The sequence below is a fragment of the Eulemur rufifrons genome, chromosome 2 (assembly GCF_041146395.1).
Source record: "Eulemur rufifrons isolate Redbay chromosome 2, OSU_ERuf_1, whole genome shotgun sequence".
NCBI lineage: Eukaryota > Metazoa > Chordata > Mammalia > Primates > Lemuridae > Eulemur > Eulemur rufifrons.
Genome location: NC_090984.1, coordinates 50,471,160 through 50,493,171, shown reverse-complemented (window position 1 = coordinate 50,493,171; position 22,012 = coordinate 50,471,160). Strand labels below are relative to the sequence as shown.

General features: G+C 37.7%; 1 protein-coding gene across 1 annotated transcript in view; it reads left to right on the top strand.

Annotated features, from left to right (window-relative positions):
• KNL1 (kinetochore scaffold 1) overlaps positions 1–20,112 on the top strand; it is a 49,736-nt gene extending 29,624 nt beyond the window's left edge. The window contains exons 13-25 of the mRNA XM_069461503.1: positions 4,036–4,151; positions 5,951–6,041; positions 6,607–6,723; positions 7,973–8,060; positions 10,483–10,560; positions 10,717–10,756; positions 12,143–12,244; positions 12,959–13,059; positions 14,963–15,031; positions 16,713–16,822; positions 17,024–17,142; positions 18,678–18,800; positions 19,998–20,112. Coding sequence (XP_069317604.1) covers positions 4,036–4,151; positions 5,951–6,041; positions 6,607–6,723; positions 7,973–8,060; positions 10,483–10,560; positions 10,717–10,756; positions 12,143–12,244; positions 12,959–13,059; positions 14,963–15,031; positions 16,713–16,822; positions 17,024–17,142; positions 18,678–18,800; positions 19,998–20,112 — 1,269 coding nt within the window. The remainder of the gene's footprint in view (positions 1–4,035; positions 4,152–5,950; positions 6,042–6,606; positions 6,724–7,972; positions 8,061–10,482; positions 10,561–10,716; positions 10,757–12,142; positions 12,245–12,958; positions 13,060–14,962; positions 15,032–16,712; positions 16,823–17,023; positions 17,143–18,677; positions 18,801–19,997) is intronic.
• The last annotated feature ends 1,900 nt before the right edge of the window (positions 20,113–22,012 follow it).

The following is a 22,012-nucleotide window of genomic DNA, read 5'->3' as shown; positions in this document are numbered from 1 at the left end:
ATGTATTTATCACCCAACTTCAAAAATTGTCAACTCTTGTTTTGTCTCTACTTAACCCACCTTCTCCCCACTCCCATTATTTTGAAGCAATTCCCAGCCATCATCAGTTTATCTGTAAGTATTTCAATATGTATCCCTAAAAAGATGAATACTCTTATTTTGAAAATATATCTAATACCATAATCATACCTTAATTAATTATTCAGTTGGTATTTATATTTCCCTGATTGTCTTATGCATTTTTTCCAGTTAAATTAGAATCCAAATGAGGTTCTAACATTGCAGTTGGTTGAAATCTCTATTATTTTATTTATTTATTCATTCATTCATTTATGTATATATATATGTATGTATGTATGTATTTAGAGATAGGTCTTGCTCTGTCACCCAGACTGGAGTACAGTGGCTCAATCATAATTCACTGTAACCTTGAACTCCTGGGCTCTTGATCTTCTTGCCTTAGCCTCCTGAGTAGCTAGGGCAACAGGTGCATGTCACCATGCCCCAACTAATTTTTTAATTTTTTGATAGAGACAAGGTCTTGCTATGTTGCCCTGGCTGGTCTTGAACTCTTGGTCTCAAGATATCTTCCTGCTTCCTCAGCCTCTCAAAGTACTGGGATTACAGGCGTGAGCCACTTTACCCTAGTCTTTTAATCTATAAGTTCCCTTTTTATCTCTCTTTTTTTTCTTCTTCCTTTTTTCTTCCTTCTTTCCTTCCTGTTAATGAAGAAATCAGGTTTTTCCTGTAGAGTTTACCACAGTCTGGGTTTTGCCAATTGTGCATACCCAAATATATTTCTCTGTCTCTCGTGTTTTTTGTAAATCGTTAGAGGTTTGATCAGATTAAGGATTTTTTTTTTCTAAGTTTACTTTATAGTTGTACTTCATCAGGTGATAGATAATGTCTGATGGTGATGTATAGGAGCCATTAATAACCATTTTCTAGATCTGTTAATTCATTAGGGGTTATAATGTAGTGATATACTACAGATTGAGCATCTCTAATACAAAAATTCAATATCTGAAATGCTCTGAAATTGAAAACTTTCTGAGTGCTGACATGACACCACAAGTGGAAAAATCCCATACCTACCTTTATGTAACAAGTTGCAGTCAAAGTGTACTGTGTCTTCTCACCACCTCCTGTGCACACCCCTCTGGCTGACAGGACCTGCAGGTGGGTTGAGGCCTACAGGAGTAGAGTGGGACCTACAGGTGGGCTGAGGCCTACAGAGGCAGAATGGGCTCAGCAGACAGCAGCACCAGCCTGGGCAGGGTGGGATGGGACAAATCCTTAGCCACCTGTGCAGCCCTTGACTGCCACACAAAAATCCAAACATGTCAGACACTTTTGGAGCCACTGGCACTGCCACACTTCAAGTGAGACTTGTTCTTCCAGTGACCCATTCCAACTGGGGTTTGTAGGAGTGTTGAGAAGGCATGCAGCTTCCAGGCTAGGTAGGCTTCTCCTCTGGGAAGGACTCAGCAGCACTGGCTTGTTTTGAAAAAATGCTGACAACAGAAGAGAAATTGACAGCCTGATGGGGCCAGACAGCACATCAGCTAGTCAGTTGAGAGGAGGCTTTTCCTGGTTACAGTCACTCATTCTCAGGACTAGTCAGGCGGATACTCTCAATTCAGAGGGGAGATGGGTCCAAGAGGCCAGTGGCATCCTGGCGTCACACAAGTGATATCCTGGGACCACACATGTAGTATCCTCAGTTGGGGAGTGCAGGGGAATGTACTGTGTGTCAGGAATGATGGTGATGCCAAACATCTACAAATTGTCCACATGAGTAGCTAAGATAGTGACATCTTTGCTTTATGATGGTTCAATGTACATAAACTTTGTTTCATGCACAAATTTATTTAAAATATTACATAAAATTAACTTCAGGTTATGTGTATAAGGTGTATATGAAACATAAATTAATTTTGTGTTTAGATTTGGATCCCATCCTCAAGATGTCTCGTTATGTATATCCAAATATTCCAATATCTGAAAAAGTCCAAAATCCAAAACACTTCTGGGCCCAAGCATTTCAGATAAAGAATACTCAACCTGTAATAACTCTTTCTTCGTCATTATTCCCTCATTTATTATAAACACTTCTATAAAGAGAAATATTCCTTTACCAACTATTTAGTTCCTATAGGGAAGGCACTCAGCCATTTTTTCAAGGAGCCCTGATTTCTTTTAGTGCGAAAATGGTGTTTAGAAAATATAATCAGTGCTCTAGTGATGCTGTTTCTTTTTGAGCCAGTGCATATAGTTTTGGTTTTTATGGATAATTCTAGCCTTACAAATACTTTTTTGTTGTTGTTTGTTTTTTGCCCTGGCTAGAGTGCAGTGGTGACATCATAGCTCACTGCAACCTCAAACTCCTGGGCTCGAGTGATCCTCCTGCCTCAGCCTCCCAAGTGGCTGGGAATATAGGCGGGTGCATGCCACCATGCCCTGCTAATTTATTTTTTATTTTTTTGTAGAGAGCAGGCCTCAAACTCCTAACCTCAAGCAATCCTCCCACCTTGGCCTACCAAAGTGCTAGGATTACATGCATGAGCCACTGTGCCTGGCCAATAAATGCTTTTTAAGAAAAAGAGTCAACTTCAATTGTAATTACTTTTAGCACTTTTCTACATTTTCTTAGTGTATCTGCTAGAAGATGTGTTAGGGATAGAGATAGAGATTAAAGCCTCATTCAGTTACTTCCTTTTAATTTATCAACTAAAAGGGGAGAATGAGAGAAATCTAACATTTGTTAGATTTCTTTAGCAGACTCTGGGCTGGGTACCTTTTTTTAAAAAACTTTCTCTGTGATCCTAAGAGACTGGTCAATATTACGTCCATTTTATAGATGAGAAGTCTGGAGTCCGAAGTTTAGAGTGGTAAAATGTTTTGTGCCACATTGCCTGTGAACAATGGACAGTTGCTGGGTTTTGTTTGGGTCTTTTTTCTTGTTTGGGGGTTTTTTAAGACAAGGTCTTGCTCTGTTACCCAGGCTAGAGTGCAGTGGCGTGATCATAGCTCACTGTAGCCTCAAACTCCTGGGCTCCAGCAATCCTTCTGCTTCCGCCTCTTGAGCAGCTAAGACTACCAGTGTGTGCCACCACAGCTGGCTAATTTTTCTGTTTTTTTGTTTTTTATAGAGAAGGGGTCTTGCTTGTGTATTTAGGCTGGTCTTGAATTCCTGGCCTTAAGCTATCCTCTTGCCTCAGCCTCCCAAAGTGCTAGGATTACAGGTGTAAGCCGCTGCTCCTGGCCTTTTGTTTCGTTTTTATCAGTCATGTGACAAAGAGCTGACTTGATTTTTTCGATACTGCATCAAAGACATCAAAGTCATTGGATTAGAGCTATAAGACATGTTAAAATAACTAAATTTTTACTGCCTTATTTTATTAAAATGAAGGATATGCTAGAAAAGTTTGAGTTCATCCTGGATAGAAGTAAGGATTATGTGTAGAGAATGGGAATAGAAGAGTATTGTCTAGGAAACCAGCTTTTTTTTTTTTTTTTTTAATAAAGGGGTATGTTGTAAATTTGAATTTTTAGGTCGTATTGATTTTCTAAAATACCGCATAACTGATTTCAAACCACTTTAAATCCCGTGTGAATGGAATGGAATGGAATGTTGATGGCGTTAATGACGCAAGATACAGTTGCACTAAACATCTGTGGGGAAATGGACTTTGAAGTCAGAGACTTGAATTCAAATTCCATCTTAGGACAGGCATGGTAGCTCACACCTGTCATCCCAGTGACTCAGGAGGCTGAGGTGAGGGGATTGCTTGAGCCTAGTAGTTCAAGACCAGCCTGGGCAACATAGCGAGACCCTGACTCTAAAAAAAATAATAAGTAAATAAAAAACAAATTCCAATTTGTAGCTTACTAGCTGTATGAACTTAATAGAGTATTCAAATATTTCTTTGTGGAACTTTAAAAAAAACCTACTGTGAAACTTGAATCAGTTCTCGTACATGGTTTTGTCCTCAAGATACCAGTTCTGAGGGACTTATTTATTTATTTTTTCAGTTTGCTATAAACATACCACCTACTCCAGAAGACCTGATGTTAAGTCAATATGTTTATCGACCGAAGATACAGATTTATAGAGAAGATTGTGAAACTCGTTGCCAAAAGATTGAAGAGTAAGAAAGCTTTGATTTTGTGTGTGTGTGTAGTTTTGTTTATTTGCTTTGTTTGGTGGATCAGTGAATAGTCTATGTGGTAAAGTTTTGATTCGAATAAGACTGGCATGGGAAAAAGTTGATAGCATTGATTGGCAGTGTGCTATGAGGGAGTTTCAGCTTTATAGTCAGATTGAAGCTCAGTCCTGGCTACAACACTAGCTGCATAATCTTGGGTAAGTCATTTAACTTTCATTTCCAAATCTGTAAAATGGGGATAAAATCTGAGCCAATAGAAATGAACAGTAGAAATAGTGTATATAAAATATTTTCATACTATTGGCAAAAAATAGGTCTGCAATAAAAATAAATAATAATTGTCAGCTTATGATATCATAAATTGATTGCTAGAGAACATCTTCAAAAGAAGATAGTACACTTTAGGAATTTATACAGGTTGAGTATCCCTGATCTGAAAATTGGAAATCCAGAATGCTTAAGATCTGAAACTTTTTGAGCACTGACATGATGCCACAAGTGGAAAATTCCACACACGAGTACACAGACTTTGTTTCATGGACAAAATTATTTAAAATATAATGTGAAATTAACTTCAGACTATGTGTATAAGGTATATATGAAACATAAATGAATTTTGTGTTTAGCTTTGGGTCTTATCCCCAAGGTAACTCATTATGTATATCCAAATATTCCAATATCTGAAAAAGTCCAAAATCCAAAACACTTCTGGTATCAAGCATTTTGGATAAGGGATACACAATCTGTATATAGTGCCTGAAATCAGATTGCCCAGGTTTATAATTTTATCACATTTGCCCTTGATTTGCATGTATAAAAGAACATGGTTTTACTTAGAAGATAGTTCATTGCTTTGGTATATGTAAATGCAGACTAATTTACAAATTAGATATATCTTGATTACCTCAGGTAAATCAGGATTTACAACTTAAAATAATGTTTATGTCATACTTATCTAGGACTATCCAACTAAATTTGAGCCAATCTAACAGACAGAAAAGAAATATAATCTTTACGAATTATATAGTTTTAAGAGAAATTTAAGATACTGTTAAATTATAGTACTTAAAATTTGCCTGATTCTGATTTGTTCGTTCAATAAATATTTATTGAGCACCTATGTGTGCCAGGCACTATACTAATTACTGGAGTTTATCACTGAACAAGACAGACAAGTTTCTTATTTTCCTATTGTTTAAAAGAGTTGAGTGTCTCAGGATTTGTCTGAGAATGTTTTGTTTTGAATGAAATGTGATCTTGAAATCAATGAGCAGTATGTTTAGTTGTCCTCTATTTGATTTTGTACCTACATGCCTTTGCATATCTTTTAACTCTAGTAGAAATATAATTCCTCCACTTATTAACAAGAGACTAATAATATATGTTGTGTTTACAATAGCTTTGCTACTTTTATAAATGCTATTCTATAATGGTGAGCTATGACTGAACTTAATTGGGGACTTTTACCTAAAATAATAGCTACAACTTCATAGCAGTTATTATTGACAGGCCTTAAGGGTTCTTTATAAGCAACATGTTTTTACATTGGAACAAGCTGATAACATTGAGATGACAATTCTATTAGAGAAGTTTTTTGATTTATGATATTCTTGAACTGCTGTTCTAGTGAATAGTCAGTCTGGCCATTTGTCCTAAGTGAATTCCCCTCTTTTTATGTAGAAAAAAGTAGGAAAAATTAAATTAAGTATGCCTGTAGATCTGAGCCGGTTTATTCAAGCTGGCATCTGAACCCTGTGCTAATAAACTTTTCTGTATTTTAGATTAAAGCTTTCTGCACTGAACCAAGATAAACTATTGGCTGACATAAATAGGAACCTATGGGAAAAAATGAGACACTGCTCTGATGAAGAGGTACTTTTGTCTCATTTTCTGAACGGGAATCAGTATAGACATTTTGAACAGTGTTTATTGTGAAATAAATAACTATTACTTGATCATTAGTTATGAGTCATTAACTTATTTCTTAGATGTCATATGCCACCAAGGTCTTATTTAATTATATACAAGTAATTGTTAATATGTAATCTTGTCAAACCTGTGGTGATCAATTTAATATTTGAAGTATATTTGAAGTTTGAGTTCCTTCCTGTGTGCCTTTCACTTAGATTTAGATGAAGAAAAGTTTACTTTAATTGACAAAATAGTAGATGACCCATTTTGTATGTGCCTTAATATAGTAAAACTAAGAAACTATCATTTTTTAATTCATAATATGAATAAGTAAATTAAAGGCAGAAATCAAAACTGTAATCATTGGTTCTGTTCTTAAACAATTATATGGAATTAAATTTGCAAATAAGAAGTATCCTGCCTTAAGAATCAGAATCTAGTATAGGTAAAGCCTAGCACATGGTGTATCATTTACCTTTTCTGACTTGTTTGTTTTAGTGCAATGTACTCTAACTCTCCCTTACAGCTGAAGGCCTTTGGAATTTACCTTAACAAAATAAAATCACGTTTTACCAAGATGACTAAAGTCTTCACTCACCAAGGAAAAGTGGCTCTGTATGGCAAGCTGGCACAATCAGCTCAGGTAATTTGAGAGACATAACATCATAGAAAGAAAGATATATTAAAATTACTTTATAGTGGTTGTGGAATATGAAGAATGGTTCTTAGGAGACATGCAAATGAGACTTGGGCAAAAACTTAACAATTGTTTATAAGAGGTGAGGTTCAATTTGTCAAAAGTGGCAAATCCTGGTATCTTGAGTAATACTAGAATATAGTTACTAATACGGGCCTATGTCTCATTTTAAATGTTGTCATCCATTATACATATTAAAATATATATAAGATTGTAGTCTCCCATTGATAAGGACTATATCATAGTATTATCTTCCTCATAGTTCATACGGAGCTGTATATGTGTATGCATATGTTTATAGTAGTATTTTTCAAAATGATCATCCTTTTTAAAACGATCTGCATCGTGGTGTGTTAATACTCATGAAAAGGAAAAAGGAAGATAAGAATATTTTTTTTTTTTAAAAAGTATCTGCATAAAAAACTTTCTGTTAGCAAATAAGTATGGGAAATGTTGCATGCAATATCCCCTTTTGGAGAAATATAAATTTTTTTAAGTCTAAAAACAAAATAGTCTATAATTCTGTTTGACTAGTGTTTCCCATGTTTATTTGCTCGTAGAAATTTTTTAAGAACTATTTTTAAAAGTAATGAATATTAATATCCTATATTCCATGGGACACATATAGAAATGCTGGAATAAAGGAAGTCCAAAAATGAGTTTATATTAATCTGCCTTTTTTTTTTTTTTTTTTTTTTTTTGAGACAGGGTCTTGGTCTGTCTCCTGAGCTAGAGTGCAGTGGTGTCATCATAGCTCACTGCAACCTCAAACTCCTGAGCTCAAGTGATCCTCCTGCCTTAGCCTCCGAAGTAGCTGGGAATATAGGCAGGTGCATGCCATCATGCCCTGCTAATTTTTCTGTTTTTGATGGAGATGGGGTCTCACTCTTGCTCAGGCTGGTCTTGAACTCCTGGGCTCAAGCAGTCCTCACATCTTGGCCTCCCAAAGTGCTAGGATTACAGGCGTGAGCCATGGTGCTTAGCCTTAACCTGCTTTTTAAATGATTTTATTTTATATAAATTTACAAAATAAATTTACTTAATAAAATTTATTTTTAAGTTCAGACTTGAAGCTATGACCTTCATTTTAAGATTTGCCCATTCATGATCGAGATATAGCAATTTTGTCAGCAGTTTGAACCATTTCTAATATTTTAGAGGTTTAACTTGACAGTCCGTAATATTTTGTGTTTAGAATGAAAGGGAGAAACTTCAGATAAGGATAGATGAGATGGACAACATGCTTAAGAAGATCAATAACTGTCTCACTGAGGTGGAAATAGGTAAAGTATTTTAAATACTTTTCCAAAATAAATTTTAATTTTATATGCTTTCCTATAGTAGAGATTGTTGGTATCATTATGTCAAAGACTTCCATCAGCAGCTTTAGACATTAAATTAGAGCAAATTAAACCCCCTTTATTCAAAGATTACATAATTCCACATAATCATCAAATTTGATCCTTCTTAGCCCTTAGCTATCTTGACGTCTTTTAGCATTTGACATTGCTAATTGTCCTTTTCTTCCTGAAACTTTCATCTCCTTTAACCTCTATGATATTGCACTACCTTGACCTTATTCTTCTATCCTGGCTCTTCCTTTCTGTTCCTCTATTGACCTCTCCTTCTCTAACTAACCCCTTGTGGGGAATTTAGATTTTATCATCTGTTCTTTTCTATATTCTCCCCCTTAATGCTTTCATTTGCCTTAATTATGCTTATGTGACTGATCCCCAAATTCAGTTAAATTCATCATGTATTTGTTTTGGGTTTGGTTTTTTTTTTTGTTTGTTTGTTTTGTTTTGTTTTGTTTTTTGAGACAACGTCTCACTCTGTTGCCCAGGCTAGAGTGCCATGGCGTCAGCCTAGCCTACAGCAACCTCAAACTCCTAGGCTCAAGCAATCCTACTGCCTCAGCCTCCCGAGTAGCTAGGACTATAGGCATGCGCTACCATCCCCGGCTAATTTTTTCTACATATTTTCAGTTGTCCAGCTAATTTCTTTCTACCTTTTTTAGTAGCGATGGGGTCTTGCTCTTTCTCAGGCTGGTCTTAAACTCCTGAGCTTAAACTATCCAACCGCCTCAGCCTCCCAGATTGCTGGGATTACAGGCTGTTAGCCACTGCGCCCAGCCCATGTATTTGTTAAACACATAATACATGACAGATATTGTGCTTTGTATTAGGGAAAAAAATAAAATTAAGATATTTAAGATACATATTTTGTCCTTAAGTAACTTAAAATCATTTTGGATGGAGGTCATTTTTAGCATCTTTCTCTTTAGTTCCAGACTTAGATTTCTAGCTTCGTGCTGAACCTCTATACAAAAATATCCTTAAGTACCTTCAATTCTGTGAATAGAATGAAATTTATTATCTTCTCCTGTCTCCAAAATCAAATTCAAAAACTTGTTTTCTCTATCATGTTTCTCATCTCTATTAATAGCGTCACAATTCTGATATGTTATGAAAGGCTCAAAACTTTCAGTGTCTTTGACACTTTTAACAAGTCCTGTCAAATCTGCTTCTTCAGCATCCCTTGTATTTTTTTTCCTCCTTCTCATTAAGGCTCACATTAATTCTGAAATGTGCAATTTCACGTCTTCTAACTAATCTTTCTACATGTATGCCATCAGTCTATCTCCTTTCAGGCCAACCTTCACGTTGGTGCCAGATTAAAATTACGAAGGACAGTTTTCATAATGTTACTCCCTCGAAAAACTTTTATCTTTGCATTTATAACAAAATAAAGTCCAAACTCCTGAGCTTCACATTTAACTGTTCTCTGCAATCATATTCAGATCTTCCTTTCTTACATGACTTGCTAATACTCCCTTATACATCTTTTTTTTTTTTTTTTTTTTGAGACAGAGTCTCACTTTGTTGCCCAGGCTAGAGTGAGTGCCGTGGCATCAGCTTAGCTCACAGCAACCTCAGACTCCTCGGCTTAAGTGATCCTACTGCCTCAGCCTCCCTAGTAGCTGGGACTACAGGCATGCGCCACTATGCCCGGCTAATTTTTCTATATATATTTTTAGTTGTCCGTATAATTTCTTTCTATTTTTAGTAGAGACGGGGTCTCGCTCTTGCTCAGGCTGGTTTCGAACTCCTGACCTTGAGCGATCCACCCGCCTCGGCCTCCCAGAGTGCTAGGATTACAGGCGTGAGCCACCGCGCCCGGCCCACCTTATACATCTTAAATTCCAACCAAATCTTGCCATTTTTATGCAGTTCTGCCTTTTTTGTCTTTGCTAATTCATTCTTCTGTTTTCCACCAAAGGAAGTAGTCTCTATATTCCTTGAGCTCCCACGGCTATCTTGTTAGTACTTCTTATATAGTTCCCATCACGTCTATTCATATTATAGTTATTTTGTACAGTTTATCTTCCTAATTAAATTATAAGATCCATGGAAGCAAAGATCAGCTCTTATTTTTCTCCATATTTTTCAAAGTCTTTAACACTATACTTTGCACAGAATAAGTGCCTAGTACATGTTTTCTGCATTGAATTGACAATTGTGTATATGAAATCCATAGTCTAAGACTGCTCTACCCCTTTATTCATTACCTTACTTTCTACTTCACAGAAAAAAATAGAAGCCATCAGGTAGAACTTGTAAACTTCCTATTATTAAAGAAATAATCTCTTGATTGTTTAATAAATTTTTTTGACTGAGTTTTTCTAATGGATGTTATCTACTTTAGAAACTAAGAATTTGGAGAATGAAGAGAAAGACAATCCTATGGAAGAAGGGGATTCTGAAATAAGAGCTGCAGAGAAAGGTAACTGAATTAGTTAAGGAGATAAATGGGAAAAAAAGCCCTTCTGTTCTGTTTGTATGTTTAGGTGAGATTAAGTCTGATAGAATTTTCACTAAGACATGATTTTGTGGCAACATTCTAATGTATCCATTCTGGATATTTTTTTTCTTTTCAAAGAATTAGAACAGCTGAAAACTGAAGAAGAAGAGCTTCAAAGGTCAGCCTTCAATCCAAATGTTAGAAAATATAATGCCAAACTCCTGACGGCTAAATGACTTCTTGCCTCCAGAGACTGACAGAATTGGGGACATGACTCTTGACTAAGGCTGACTCAGGGCTTCTGCTCCACTTTGAATTGGACCCTAGAGGCCATCTTAGTCAACAATATTTTTGAAGCGCTTATTGTTTGAATACTTAAGAAAATAAACCTAGCATTAAACTGCTTTTATATTATATTTAAGTAAATATAAAAGGAGGTATATATTTCTTAGGCTTTTTTTTTTTTTTTTTTTATTGAGACAGAGTCTCACTCTGTTGACTGGGCTAGAGGTGCCGTGGCATCAGCCTAGCTCACAGCAACCTCAAACTCCTGGGCTCAAGCGATCCTACTGCCTCAGCCTCCCAAGTAGCTGGGACTACAGGCATGCGCCACCATGCCCGGCTAATTTTTTCTATATATATTTTTAGCTGTCCAGATCATTTGTTTCTATTTTTAGTAGAGATGGGGGTCTCGCTCTTGCTCAGGCTGGTCTTGAACTCCTGACCTGGAGCGATCCTCCCGTCTCGGCCTTCCAGAGTGCTAGGATTACAGGCGTGAGCCACCGCTCCCGGCAAGGCTTATGACTCTTATTTTACTGTAAGACAGAAAGTAAGCTAAGAGTGGTGCCTCTCACCTGTAATCCTACCACTCTGGGAGGCTGAGGTGAGAGGATCACTTGAGCCCAGGAGTTTGAGACCAGCCTGGGCAATGTATCAAGACCCTATCTTTGCAAAAAATAAAAACATTATCCCAGCATGGTGGAGCATGCCTGTAGTTCCAGCTACTCAGGAGGTTGAGGCAGGAGGATTGCTTGAGGCCAGAAGGTCAAGACCAGTCTGGGCAACATACCAAGACCCTATCTCTGAAAAAAAACAAACAAAAAAACAAGCCAGATATGGTGGCATGCACCTGTATTCCCAGCTACTCAGAAGGCTGAGGCAGGAGAAACACTGGAACCCAGGAGTTTGAGGCTGCAGTGAGCTATAATTGCCCTAGCCTGGGTGACAGAGCGAGACCCCATCTCTAAAAATAAAATAAAATAATTTTTTTAACTAAAAATGTAATATTTAATAATTAACATGTGAATCCCAGGGATATCTTTATGGATCCTAATTTGAGAGACAATGATTTACACCTTTCCTAAGTAGGCCCACTTCTAGATTAATGCTTATCAAAAAAACCCACTAAAACTAATAATGCAGAAATAGATGCCATACACCTGCATTATTACCTCAATGGGGAGCTATCTAGCATGTGAATTATTGCTATAAACCTTTTAGATTAATAGTCTGAATTCTCTAACAAAGGCTTTATCTCTATATGAATACCTGCTTTTATTTGCAGAAATCTCTTAGAACTGGAGGTACAAAAAAAGCAGATACTTACTCAAATAGACTGTCTGCAAAAACAAACAAAGAGAACTGAAGAGCTACTGGATCAGCTGAGGTAAGGAAATGCAGGTGTCATTAGTTTCTGTCTTATCCTGTGCCTTGGTCATTGTCTGAACCTACTGGAAGAGTTGATATGTTTTTAATGTGTTGCTGTTTTTAACCTCTAGTACAATGCAGCCTCAGAAAATCAGTATACTCAACACTAAGCTGAAAATATACAGAGTCGGAGAACTATGGAATTATAATTTTTAAATACTTAACACTTTACATTACATAGACTTGGATTTTTCTATGGTATATAACTTAAGATTGATCTCTTATTTATTTCAAAAGCATAAGTTTGTACATTTACAATATTTGAATTGAAATATTGTCTGCCAATCTAGTGGAAAAACACAGTATTTGGGTGGTACCAGTTCACCCTCTTCTTTTTTTTTTAATTTAATTTAAATTTTTTTTTTTTTTTTTTTTTTTGAGACGGAGTCTCACCCTGTTGCCCAGGCTAGAGTGCCATGGCATCAGCCTCGCTCACAGCAACCTCAAACTCCTGGGCTTCAGCAATCCTTCTGCCTCAGCCTCCCGAGTAGCTGGGACTACAGACATGCACCACCATGCCCAGCTCATTTTTTTCTATATATTTTTAGTTGTCCAGCTAATTTCTTTCTATTTTTTTAGTAGAGATGGGATCTTGCTCTTGCTCAGGCTGGCTCCCTCTTCTTTTATCTTAGGGAAAAAAAATTCTTTTCTTATCTTGTTTATCTTTCTCCAGTCTGTCTGAATGGGAAGTCATTGAGTGGAGTGATGACCAAGCTGTATTCACCTTTGTTTATGACACAGTAGAACTCACCATCACCTTTGGAGAATCAGTAGGTGAGTAGCCAAAGTGAGATAGTTCCTCTGCAGAAAAGTGAACGGCTAAACTCACTCAAAATTCAAATGGTAACTTTTTTTTGGAGATTGTCTCCCTTTGTTGCCCGGGCATGAGGACAGGGTGTGATCATAGCTCACTGCAACCTCAAACTCCTGGGCTCAAGTTATCCTCCTGCCTCAGCCTCCCTAGTAGCTGGAGCTGGGACTACAGGCATGCGCCACCACACCCAGCTAAAGGATAACTTTTTTTTTTCAGACATTGTCTTACTCTGTCACCTAGCTAGAGTGCAGTGGCATCATCATAGCTCACTGCAACCTCAAACTCCTGGGCTCAAGCGATCCTCCTACCTCAGCCTCCCAAGTAGCTGGGACTATAGGCACGTGCCACGGCGCCTGCCTAATTTTTCTGTTTTTAGTAGAGATGGTGTCTCACTCTTGCATAGGCTGGTCTCAGACTCCTGAGCTCAAGCAGTCCTCCCGCTTCAGCCTGCCAGAGTGCTAGGATGACAGGCATGAGCCACCGCCCCTGGCCGTGTTAGTAGTTATCTCTAACCTTGATGACTATGATAACATTCTAACTGGTCTTTATGGATCTTCCTTTCCTCTCCAATTCATTCTCCTCTCTATAACTACAGTGATAATTGAAAATCTGATCATGCACCTACTACTCTTAGGCTAATGATAAAAATATTTAATATAGCTTATAAAGTTTTGCATGAATTGAATTTTTCCCACTTTCCTGACTCATCTTTTATTATGAATACCTTCCTACCAATTCTCTACATGTTGGCCACAATAGACTTCTTTCATTTCCTTAAATGATTATGGTCTTTTATGCTCCGTCATATTCCATCCTACATCAGGACCTTCATGCTGATGTTTCTTATGCCCAGGAGCTCTTTCCCTGCTCTTATAAATTCCTACTAATCCTTAAGAGCTAAGCCTCGATTACCACTTTCTCAGGAAAGTTTTCCCTAACTCTTCTTTCACCTATCCTCTCTGCCATTTGCCCTCTTATATGTCCTCATTGCTTCCTGCAGTTTTCCTTAGTAGTGCTTATCACAGTTTGTAGTTCTTGGTATGTTTATTGGTACAGTGATCTGTACCAATAAACAAGTCCCCTTAAATTGTAAACTTCTTGAGGGCATAGGTTGATCATGTCTATTTTTATCATTATGGTATCCACAGTGCCTAACACTTAGAATAAAAATGATTTATGCTCTTAGCATTGCTATAATAATTTTTAGGTAGCTAGGATAGATGGTTACTCCTCTAGACTCTAGAGTTATCTCCTGTCTTTCAAATTCTTTTCTCTTTGTTAAATATTTTCTATTTGTACAAGGATAGTAGGTGTGAGGAGGTCATAGCCATTTTCCTTATATGATTCCTGAAAATAAAATTATCTTTTTTTTTTTTGAGCCAGAGTCTCACTTTGTTGCCCAGGCTAGAGTGAGTGCCGTGGCGTCAGCCTAGCTCACAGCAACCTCAAACTCCTGAGCTCAAGGGATCCTCCTGTCTCAGCCTCCCGAGTAGTTGGGACTACAGGCATGCACCACCATGCCCGGCTAATTTTTTCTATATATATTTTTAGCTGTCCATATCATTTCTTTCTATTTTTAGTAGAGATGGAGTCTCGCTGTTGCTCAGACTGGTCTCGAACTCCTGAGCTCAAATGATCCGCCCACCTCGGCCTCCCAGAGTGCTAGGATTACAGGCGTGAGCCACCGTGCCTGGCCTTTAAGAGTGTCTTGATTTGAGTTAGATAGTAGAATGTAGGATAAACCTTCAATTGCCTATTAACAAAACCCCTGCTACCCAGAAGGAGTAGGATTCTAAACTACTGAGTTTTATGTGGCTTAAAATCAGTAAAAATAAATACTATCCTTTTTCTGGTTTTTCCTAGTTGGTTTCTGTTTCCTGGAGAAGCCTGACAGGAAGATTGTGGACATGAATTTTCAATCTCTGTTGGATGGTAAGTTCAAGACATTTAAGCCTCTAAAAATTTGTTGGTGATTTCCAGGTATCAATTGTTCCTCAAGGCTGGGTGCAGTGGCTCACGCCTGTAATCCTAGCACTCTGGGAGGCCGAGGCAGGAGGATCGCTTAAGCTCAGCACTTCGAGACCAGCCTGAGCAAGAGCAGGACCCCGTCTCTACTAAAAATAGAAAGAAATTAGTGAAACAACTAAAAATAGAAAAAAAAAAATTAACCGGGCATGGTGGCACATGCTTGTAATTCAGCTACTTGGGAGGCTGAGGCAGGAGGATCCCTTGAGCCCAGGTGTTTGAGGTTGCTGTGAGCTAGTCTGATGCCACGGCACTCTGGCCCGGGCAAGAGAGTGAGACTCTGTCTCAAAAAAAAAAAAAAAAAAAAATTGTTCCTCAAGGCCAGGCACGGTAGCTCATACCTGTAATCCTAGCACTGTCGGAGGCTGAGGTGGGAGGATCACTCGAGGTCAGGAGTTCGAGACCAGCCTGAGCAAGAGTGAGACCCCCGTCTCTACTAAAAAATAGAAAGAAATTATCTGGACAACTAAAAATATATAGAAAAAAAAAATTAGCCAGGTACGGTGGCGCATGCCTGTGGTCCCAGCTACTCGGGAGGCTGAGGCAGAAGGATTGCTTAAGCCTAGGAGTTTGAGGTTGCTGTTAGCTCCACGGCACTCTAGCCAGGGCAAAAGAGCGAGACTTTGTCTCAAAAAAAAAAAAAAAATTGCTCCTCAAGAACTGTTTCACCGGCCAACGCGGTGGCTCACACCTGTAATCCTAGCACTCTGGGAGGCCGAGGCGGGCGGATTATTTGAGCTCAGGAGTGCGAGACCAGCCTGAGCGAGACCCCATCTCTACTAAAAATAGAAAGAAATTATATGGACAGCTAAAAATATATATAGAAAAATTAGCCGGGCATGGTGGCACATTCCTGTAGTCCCAGCTACTTGGGAGGCTAAGGCAGGAGGATTGCTTGAGCCCAGGAGTTTGAGGTTGCTGTGAGCTAGGCTGACGCCACGGCACTCACTCTAGCCCAGGCAACAGAGTGAGACTCTGTCTTAAAAAAACAAACAAACAAAAAAAGAACTCTTTCACATACTAGGTTAAATATAAACAATAATAATTTTTCCTTGAAATGTGTATTGAATGTAAAACTGGGTAATATCCCAAATATTGCATAGGTTTTAAAAGAAATCATTTATTATTATTACTAAGTCTTGAGCAGTGATTAATAATAGCTATTTCCATAATTTAAAAATCATCACTGTGAACACTTAGTCTGTATTGGACATGTGTATTACTTACATTAACATTATAAAGTAGGTATTATTTATTCCCCATTTTGCAAATTATGGAAGTACAGATCAAAAAAATTAAGTGTTGTACTTGGTATCAGTTAGTAAAGAAAGCCAGATTAAAACTCAGTTTTATGTTACATTAACCAAGTACTATTCTGTGTGTGATAAAGGTTTGAGTTTTTGTAGGAATGTCTTATGTTTACCATATATGTTACAATCATGTTTGAAAATAAAAGTGGAGGAGGATACCTAGCCACCTAGTAGTTTGAGGGTATTTCTACCTTATATAATAGGGTGTTTTTTGCTTACATAAAATATATGAATAATAAGTAATATGCTGCTTTTGATTTTTTTTTTTCCTTTCCCAGAGGATAAAGCTCCTCCTTCCTCCCTTTTAGTTCATAAGCTTATTTTCCAGTACATTGAAGAACAGGAATCTTGGAAGAAGAAATGTACAATACAGCATGAGATACCTAAGGTAAAAGTCTGACTGAAGTATTTAAAGGAGAATTTGTTATATTTCCCGAAAAGCAGAACTGAAATTTTACATATATAATGGATCCTGAAATGATAAATATATTCAATTGTTTAACTTCTTAGGGTTCTTTATAAAAGAGCCACTAAACGTTGAAGTGTTTTCATAATTTCATCAATTTTTTTTTCCCGCTATTTTTCCTAGATGCTTCAAGAACTCTCACTGGCAGTGAACCATTGCAGACTCCTTGGAGAGGAGATTGAGTTTTTAAAGAGATGGGGACCAAATTATAACCTGATGAACATAGATGTGAATAATACTGAGTAAGTATATTAGTTCTCTAGGACTACCATAACAAAATACTACACGTTGGATGCCTTAAACCTTTGGTCCCCAACCCCTGAGCCTCGGACCAGTGCTGGTCCCTGGCTTATTAGCAAGCGGGCTGCACAGTAGGAAGTGAGCATAGGGAGAGTGAGCAAAGCTTCCTCTGTATTTACAAACACTCCCCATGACTCACAACACCAGATGACCTCCACCCCCTGTCAGATCAGCTACAGCATTAGATTCTCATGGGAGCTCCAATCTTACTGTAAACTGCACATGTGAGGGATCTAGGCTGCGCGTTCCTTATGAGAATCCAATCCCTGATGATCTGAGGTGGACCTGAGGTGATGATGCTAGTGCTGGGGAGCAGCTGCAAATACAGATTATCATCAGCAGAGAGGTTTGACTGCACAATAAATGTAATGCACTTGAATCATCCCCAAACCATTCCTCCTTCCCTGGTCCATGGAAAAATTGTTTTCCCTGAAATTGGTCCTTGGTGCCAAAAAGGTTGGGGACCCCTGGCTTAAACAACAGAAATTTATTGTTTCACACTTCCAGAGGCTACAAATCTGACATTGAGGAGTCATCAGGGTTGGTTCTTTCTGAGGGCTATGAGGGAATTGGTTCCATGTCTTTCTCCTAACATCTGGTGGTTTACTGGCAATCTTTGGCATTACTTGGCTTATAAATGTATAACCCTGATCTCTGCCTTCATCTTGACATGGTGTTCTTTCATTGCACATGTCCGTGTCCAGATTTCCCCCTTTTTGTAAGGACACCAGTCATGTTGGATTAGGAGCCCACCCTACTCCAATAAGACCTCATTTAACTAATTGCATCTATAATGATCTGATTTCCAAATAAAGTCACACTCTGAGATTTTGGGGGGTTAGCACTTAACCATAGAATTCTGAGGGAATACAATTTAACCCATAACAGTAAGTAATTAGTTAAAAACTTATTAAACTAATATATTTTGTTAACACGTTTCATGACTAATAATGATAAAACAGTTATTGTAATACCTTTTTTTTTTTTTTTTTTTTTTTTTGAGACAGAGTCTCACTCTGTTGCCCAGGCTAGAGTGAGTGCCGTGGCGTCAGCCTAGCTCACAGCAACCTCAAACTCCTGAGCTCAAGCGATCCTCCTGTCTCAGCCTCCCGAGTAGCTGGGACTACAGGCATGCACCACCATGCCCGGCTAATTTTTTCTATATATATTTTTAGCTGTCCATATAATTTCTTTCTATTTTTAGTAGAGGTGGGGTCTCGCTCTAGCTCAGGCTAGTCTCGAACTCCTGAGCTCAAACGATCCGCCCACCTCGGCCTCCCAGAGTGCTAGGATTACAGGCGTGAGCCACCGCGCCCGGCCTGTAATACCTTGTTCCAGATGTTTCACCCTTGTTCATTTGGTAAGGGCAAGAAATAATGTACATCTAATTTTGGCATGCCAGTGTAAAAAGAAAATGTATTTGTGTTTCAGTCTAGTTTTGTTTTACATTTTTAATTATGGATCTTGTCTTTTACAGATTGAGGCTTTTATTCTGTAGCTCTGCCGCATTTGCAAAGTTTGAAATAACTTTGTCTCTCTCAGCTCATTATCCATCTGTACCATTGCCTTTCACCGTTCAAAATCACCTTGGGAACATTGGGTGAGTAAAGGGCCAACAGGATAAGACTCCCAACTACCTTTTCACCTTTTTTATTTTATTTGAAAGATCCCTCAAAGCGGTCAGCAAATGGATGGACCACAGAGAGAGCTAAATGTCAGTTCTCTCTGACTTCGTTTTGAAGAATTGTTCTTAAAGTCAGTGACCTTCATTGCTATCTCCAGTGGATGCTGGAGACCATTGGTCTATTCTTTTATATCTGCTTCACTTTTTAAACACGTCTACATAGAACAGGAATCAAGAAGGAAAAAATCCTTTATAAGCTTAGCCCAGATCACATATAAACAACTTCTATGGCCTTAAAAACAGAATAATCACTTGAAAAGCTGTGCAGTCAAAACACTTCTAAAAATGTCTTATTCCTACTAGGATTTGATATATTTTGTGACTTTTTAGACATACTGTTGACAGATTGGAAGATGGCAGAGTTTAGAATTTGCCTACTTTAAATCCATCAACAAACACCAACAGATTTTTATAGCCAGAGAAAGCAGCTAGGTCAAGATACCTCAGGAAGCTAAGGCCAGGAGGATTGCTCGAGTTCTGGGCTGTAAGTGTGCTATGCTGACCAGGTGTCTACAGTAAGTTCAGCATCACCATGGGTACCTCCCGGTAGAGGGAGTTGGGGTGTGGGAGGGTGGTGCCTCCAGTTTGCCTAAGGAGGCATGAACCAGCCCAGGTCAGAAACAGGGTGGATCAAAACTTCCATGCTGATAAGTAGTGAGACCATGCCTGTGAATAGCCACTGCACTCTAGCCTGGGCAACATAGAGAGACCCTGTCTCTAAAAACAAAAATGAAAAACCCACTTGTAAAATGCTGCTGATCGGAACATATAGTCAAGGCAACGTGAATCTATGCTCCCAGGTTGCAGTTCTCAAACTTGGCCCAAATAAACTCTCTACTTATATATAAAGAAAAAAAGATACCTTACAATTACATACAAAATGGTTTCTTTTTTTTTTGTTTTTCTTTTTTGTACTTTGCCTCTTGGCTCAAATAAAACTGTTCCTTAGGCCTTGTTTTGGAATTCCATTTCAAACTGGACAGTCTGGTTATTCCCAGAAATGCCCATGTACACTTCCTAGGAGACTGAGAAACCATACCCAAGAACATAAAATTCCACTGAATTGGAGACAAGTATAAGATTCCAGAAAAATTAACCTTTTGTTCTTTCTAGCCAAGATGAAATTGCTACCATTCTATCTAAAGTGCCACGGGAGGACAACTACCTGAAGAATGTAGTCAAGCAAATTTACCAAGATCTGCTTCATGACTGCCATTTCTTCCACTAGACCCATGGACTACAGCTGTAACAATCAACTACAATGTACTTAATGACATTATGTCAGGGTCTCCATTGCTCTGTAACCTTTTTCTTTAGGACAAAGATGCCCTAGTAAAATTCCTCTGATGACGTGATAGTTATTTCATATGGTTAGTTTTTAAGTCTTTACAGTCAGGAATGAGAAAAGGCCTCAAGTAGCCTGTTATCAACTTATGTGTCTTTGTACCAAAGGTTTAAGTAGTAGGAGACTTACGGAAAATTTCCCTAAATAAAGTAGGGCTCTCTGCTTTAGTGCAAACCCTAAGGAGTAACTTTTAAGAGCTGTTACCAATGACAAAAACAGCCCTTTTCCCATATATAGAGCTTTGATTCTTAGGTGGCCTGGCTTCTGCCCAGGAGGTATTTCTGGAGTAGAGACATGAGCATCTACAAACTATTCTTCCTTTTTCTCCATTTCAAAAATGCTGTTAAGAGAAAGCAATAGTATTCAGCTATTGGAATGGTTGCCATCTTTTCTTGAGGGCCCTGCCTTTTATTCTATAGTATCCATTAATGTTTGCTTAATAAGTATAATTTTTCTAGGGAAAGTTGATTCATTTGGGTCCAGTATACGTATGTAAATATATTAATGTTGTTTTTTGTGTTTGTCATGTAATAAGGAGATGTATATAGAAATTCATATAGAAATACAATATAAAGAGATTCGGCCTAGGCAGCTTACATCTTTCTAAAGGATACTTTAGAGCAAGAGTCTCAATCTTTTATTAAATAATGACACTTCAGACAATATCATATCCAAAACACTATCAATTTCAGGCAGTAATAATAAAATAATAAACTTGCTATAAGTATTGGTTCCTGAAGCCACACCCTCCTCATATACAAAAATAGTATCCATTGATTATTAAATGAGCAATATTATCTATGAGGTAGGCAAATATGAAAAAACTTTTACTCAAACTTAGTTAAATCCCAATCATGATAAATTTTGTTTTATATTTAATTCTAAACTAAAATACATTTACATTTTTTAACTAATTTATCTTAAAATTTTGCTTTACACTTTAAGATTAAAGTCCTATGGGTACCAGGAATGTTATCTTCCCTCTTGATTGGTTTTTACTTCTGAGCTATACATCAAAAGATCACATGGTCTTTTAACCTTCAAAAGTCAACACAAAACTCATTTGCTATAAAAATCAAGGTGTAGATGTTCCCTATTTCCATAAACTCCTTGGAAAAACTTTAAAGTCATCAATATGGTCTATTTCTATGAAGGTTAAGTTAGCTTTCTTATTAGGGTTGTTTTATTTCTTTTCTATAAGTCTAAACAGTAGACGTTTTGTTTTATGCATCTTAGTAACCTGGAATAACCAGCTCTAAGAACGATTTGGCTTGTAATGATGGTCTCTGCTTTCTTGGATTTGTAATATTAGTTCATAATTGTAATATTTACCTAGCTATTTGTGTTTTTCTTTGTTCACAGTATTGGCTATTTTCATAAATTTTTTGAAAGGTTTTCTTCACTAACTAGAAAACAGATTATTTTTTGCACTATTAAAATAAGTGTATTACTTGAAATCTTCTGTAAGTAGTATTTCTTTATGAAGTGAAGAGTATTTTAGCATGTATCCAATAGACCTTTGAAGATATACCGAAGAAACCTCCCTCTAGTTCCACTTACCTATTTGAAAACTAAGATAGGATTAAAATATGTCAGACTTTACTGTAAGAACCAGGCACAAACCAGAGTTAGCGCTGTGTCTCTGAAGAACAGTAAAAGAAAACTATTTTGAGGTTCCTCAGGAAACTATCAGTCCTCTGAGCTAATGCAGTGGTTCTCAAAGTATAGTTCCCAGGTTAGCAGCATCAGCCTTGCCCCAAACCTACTGAATCTGAAACCCAGG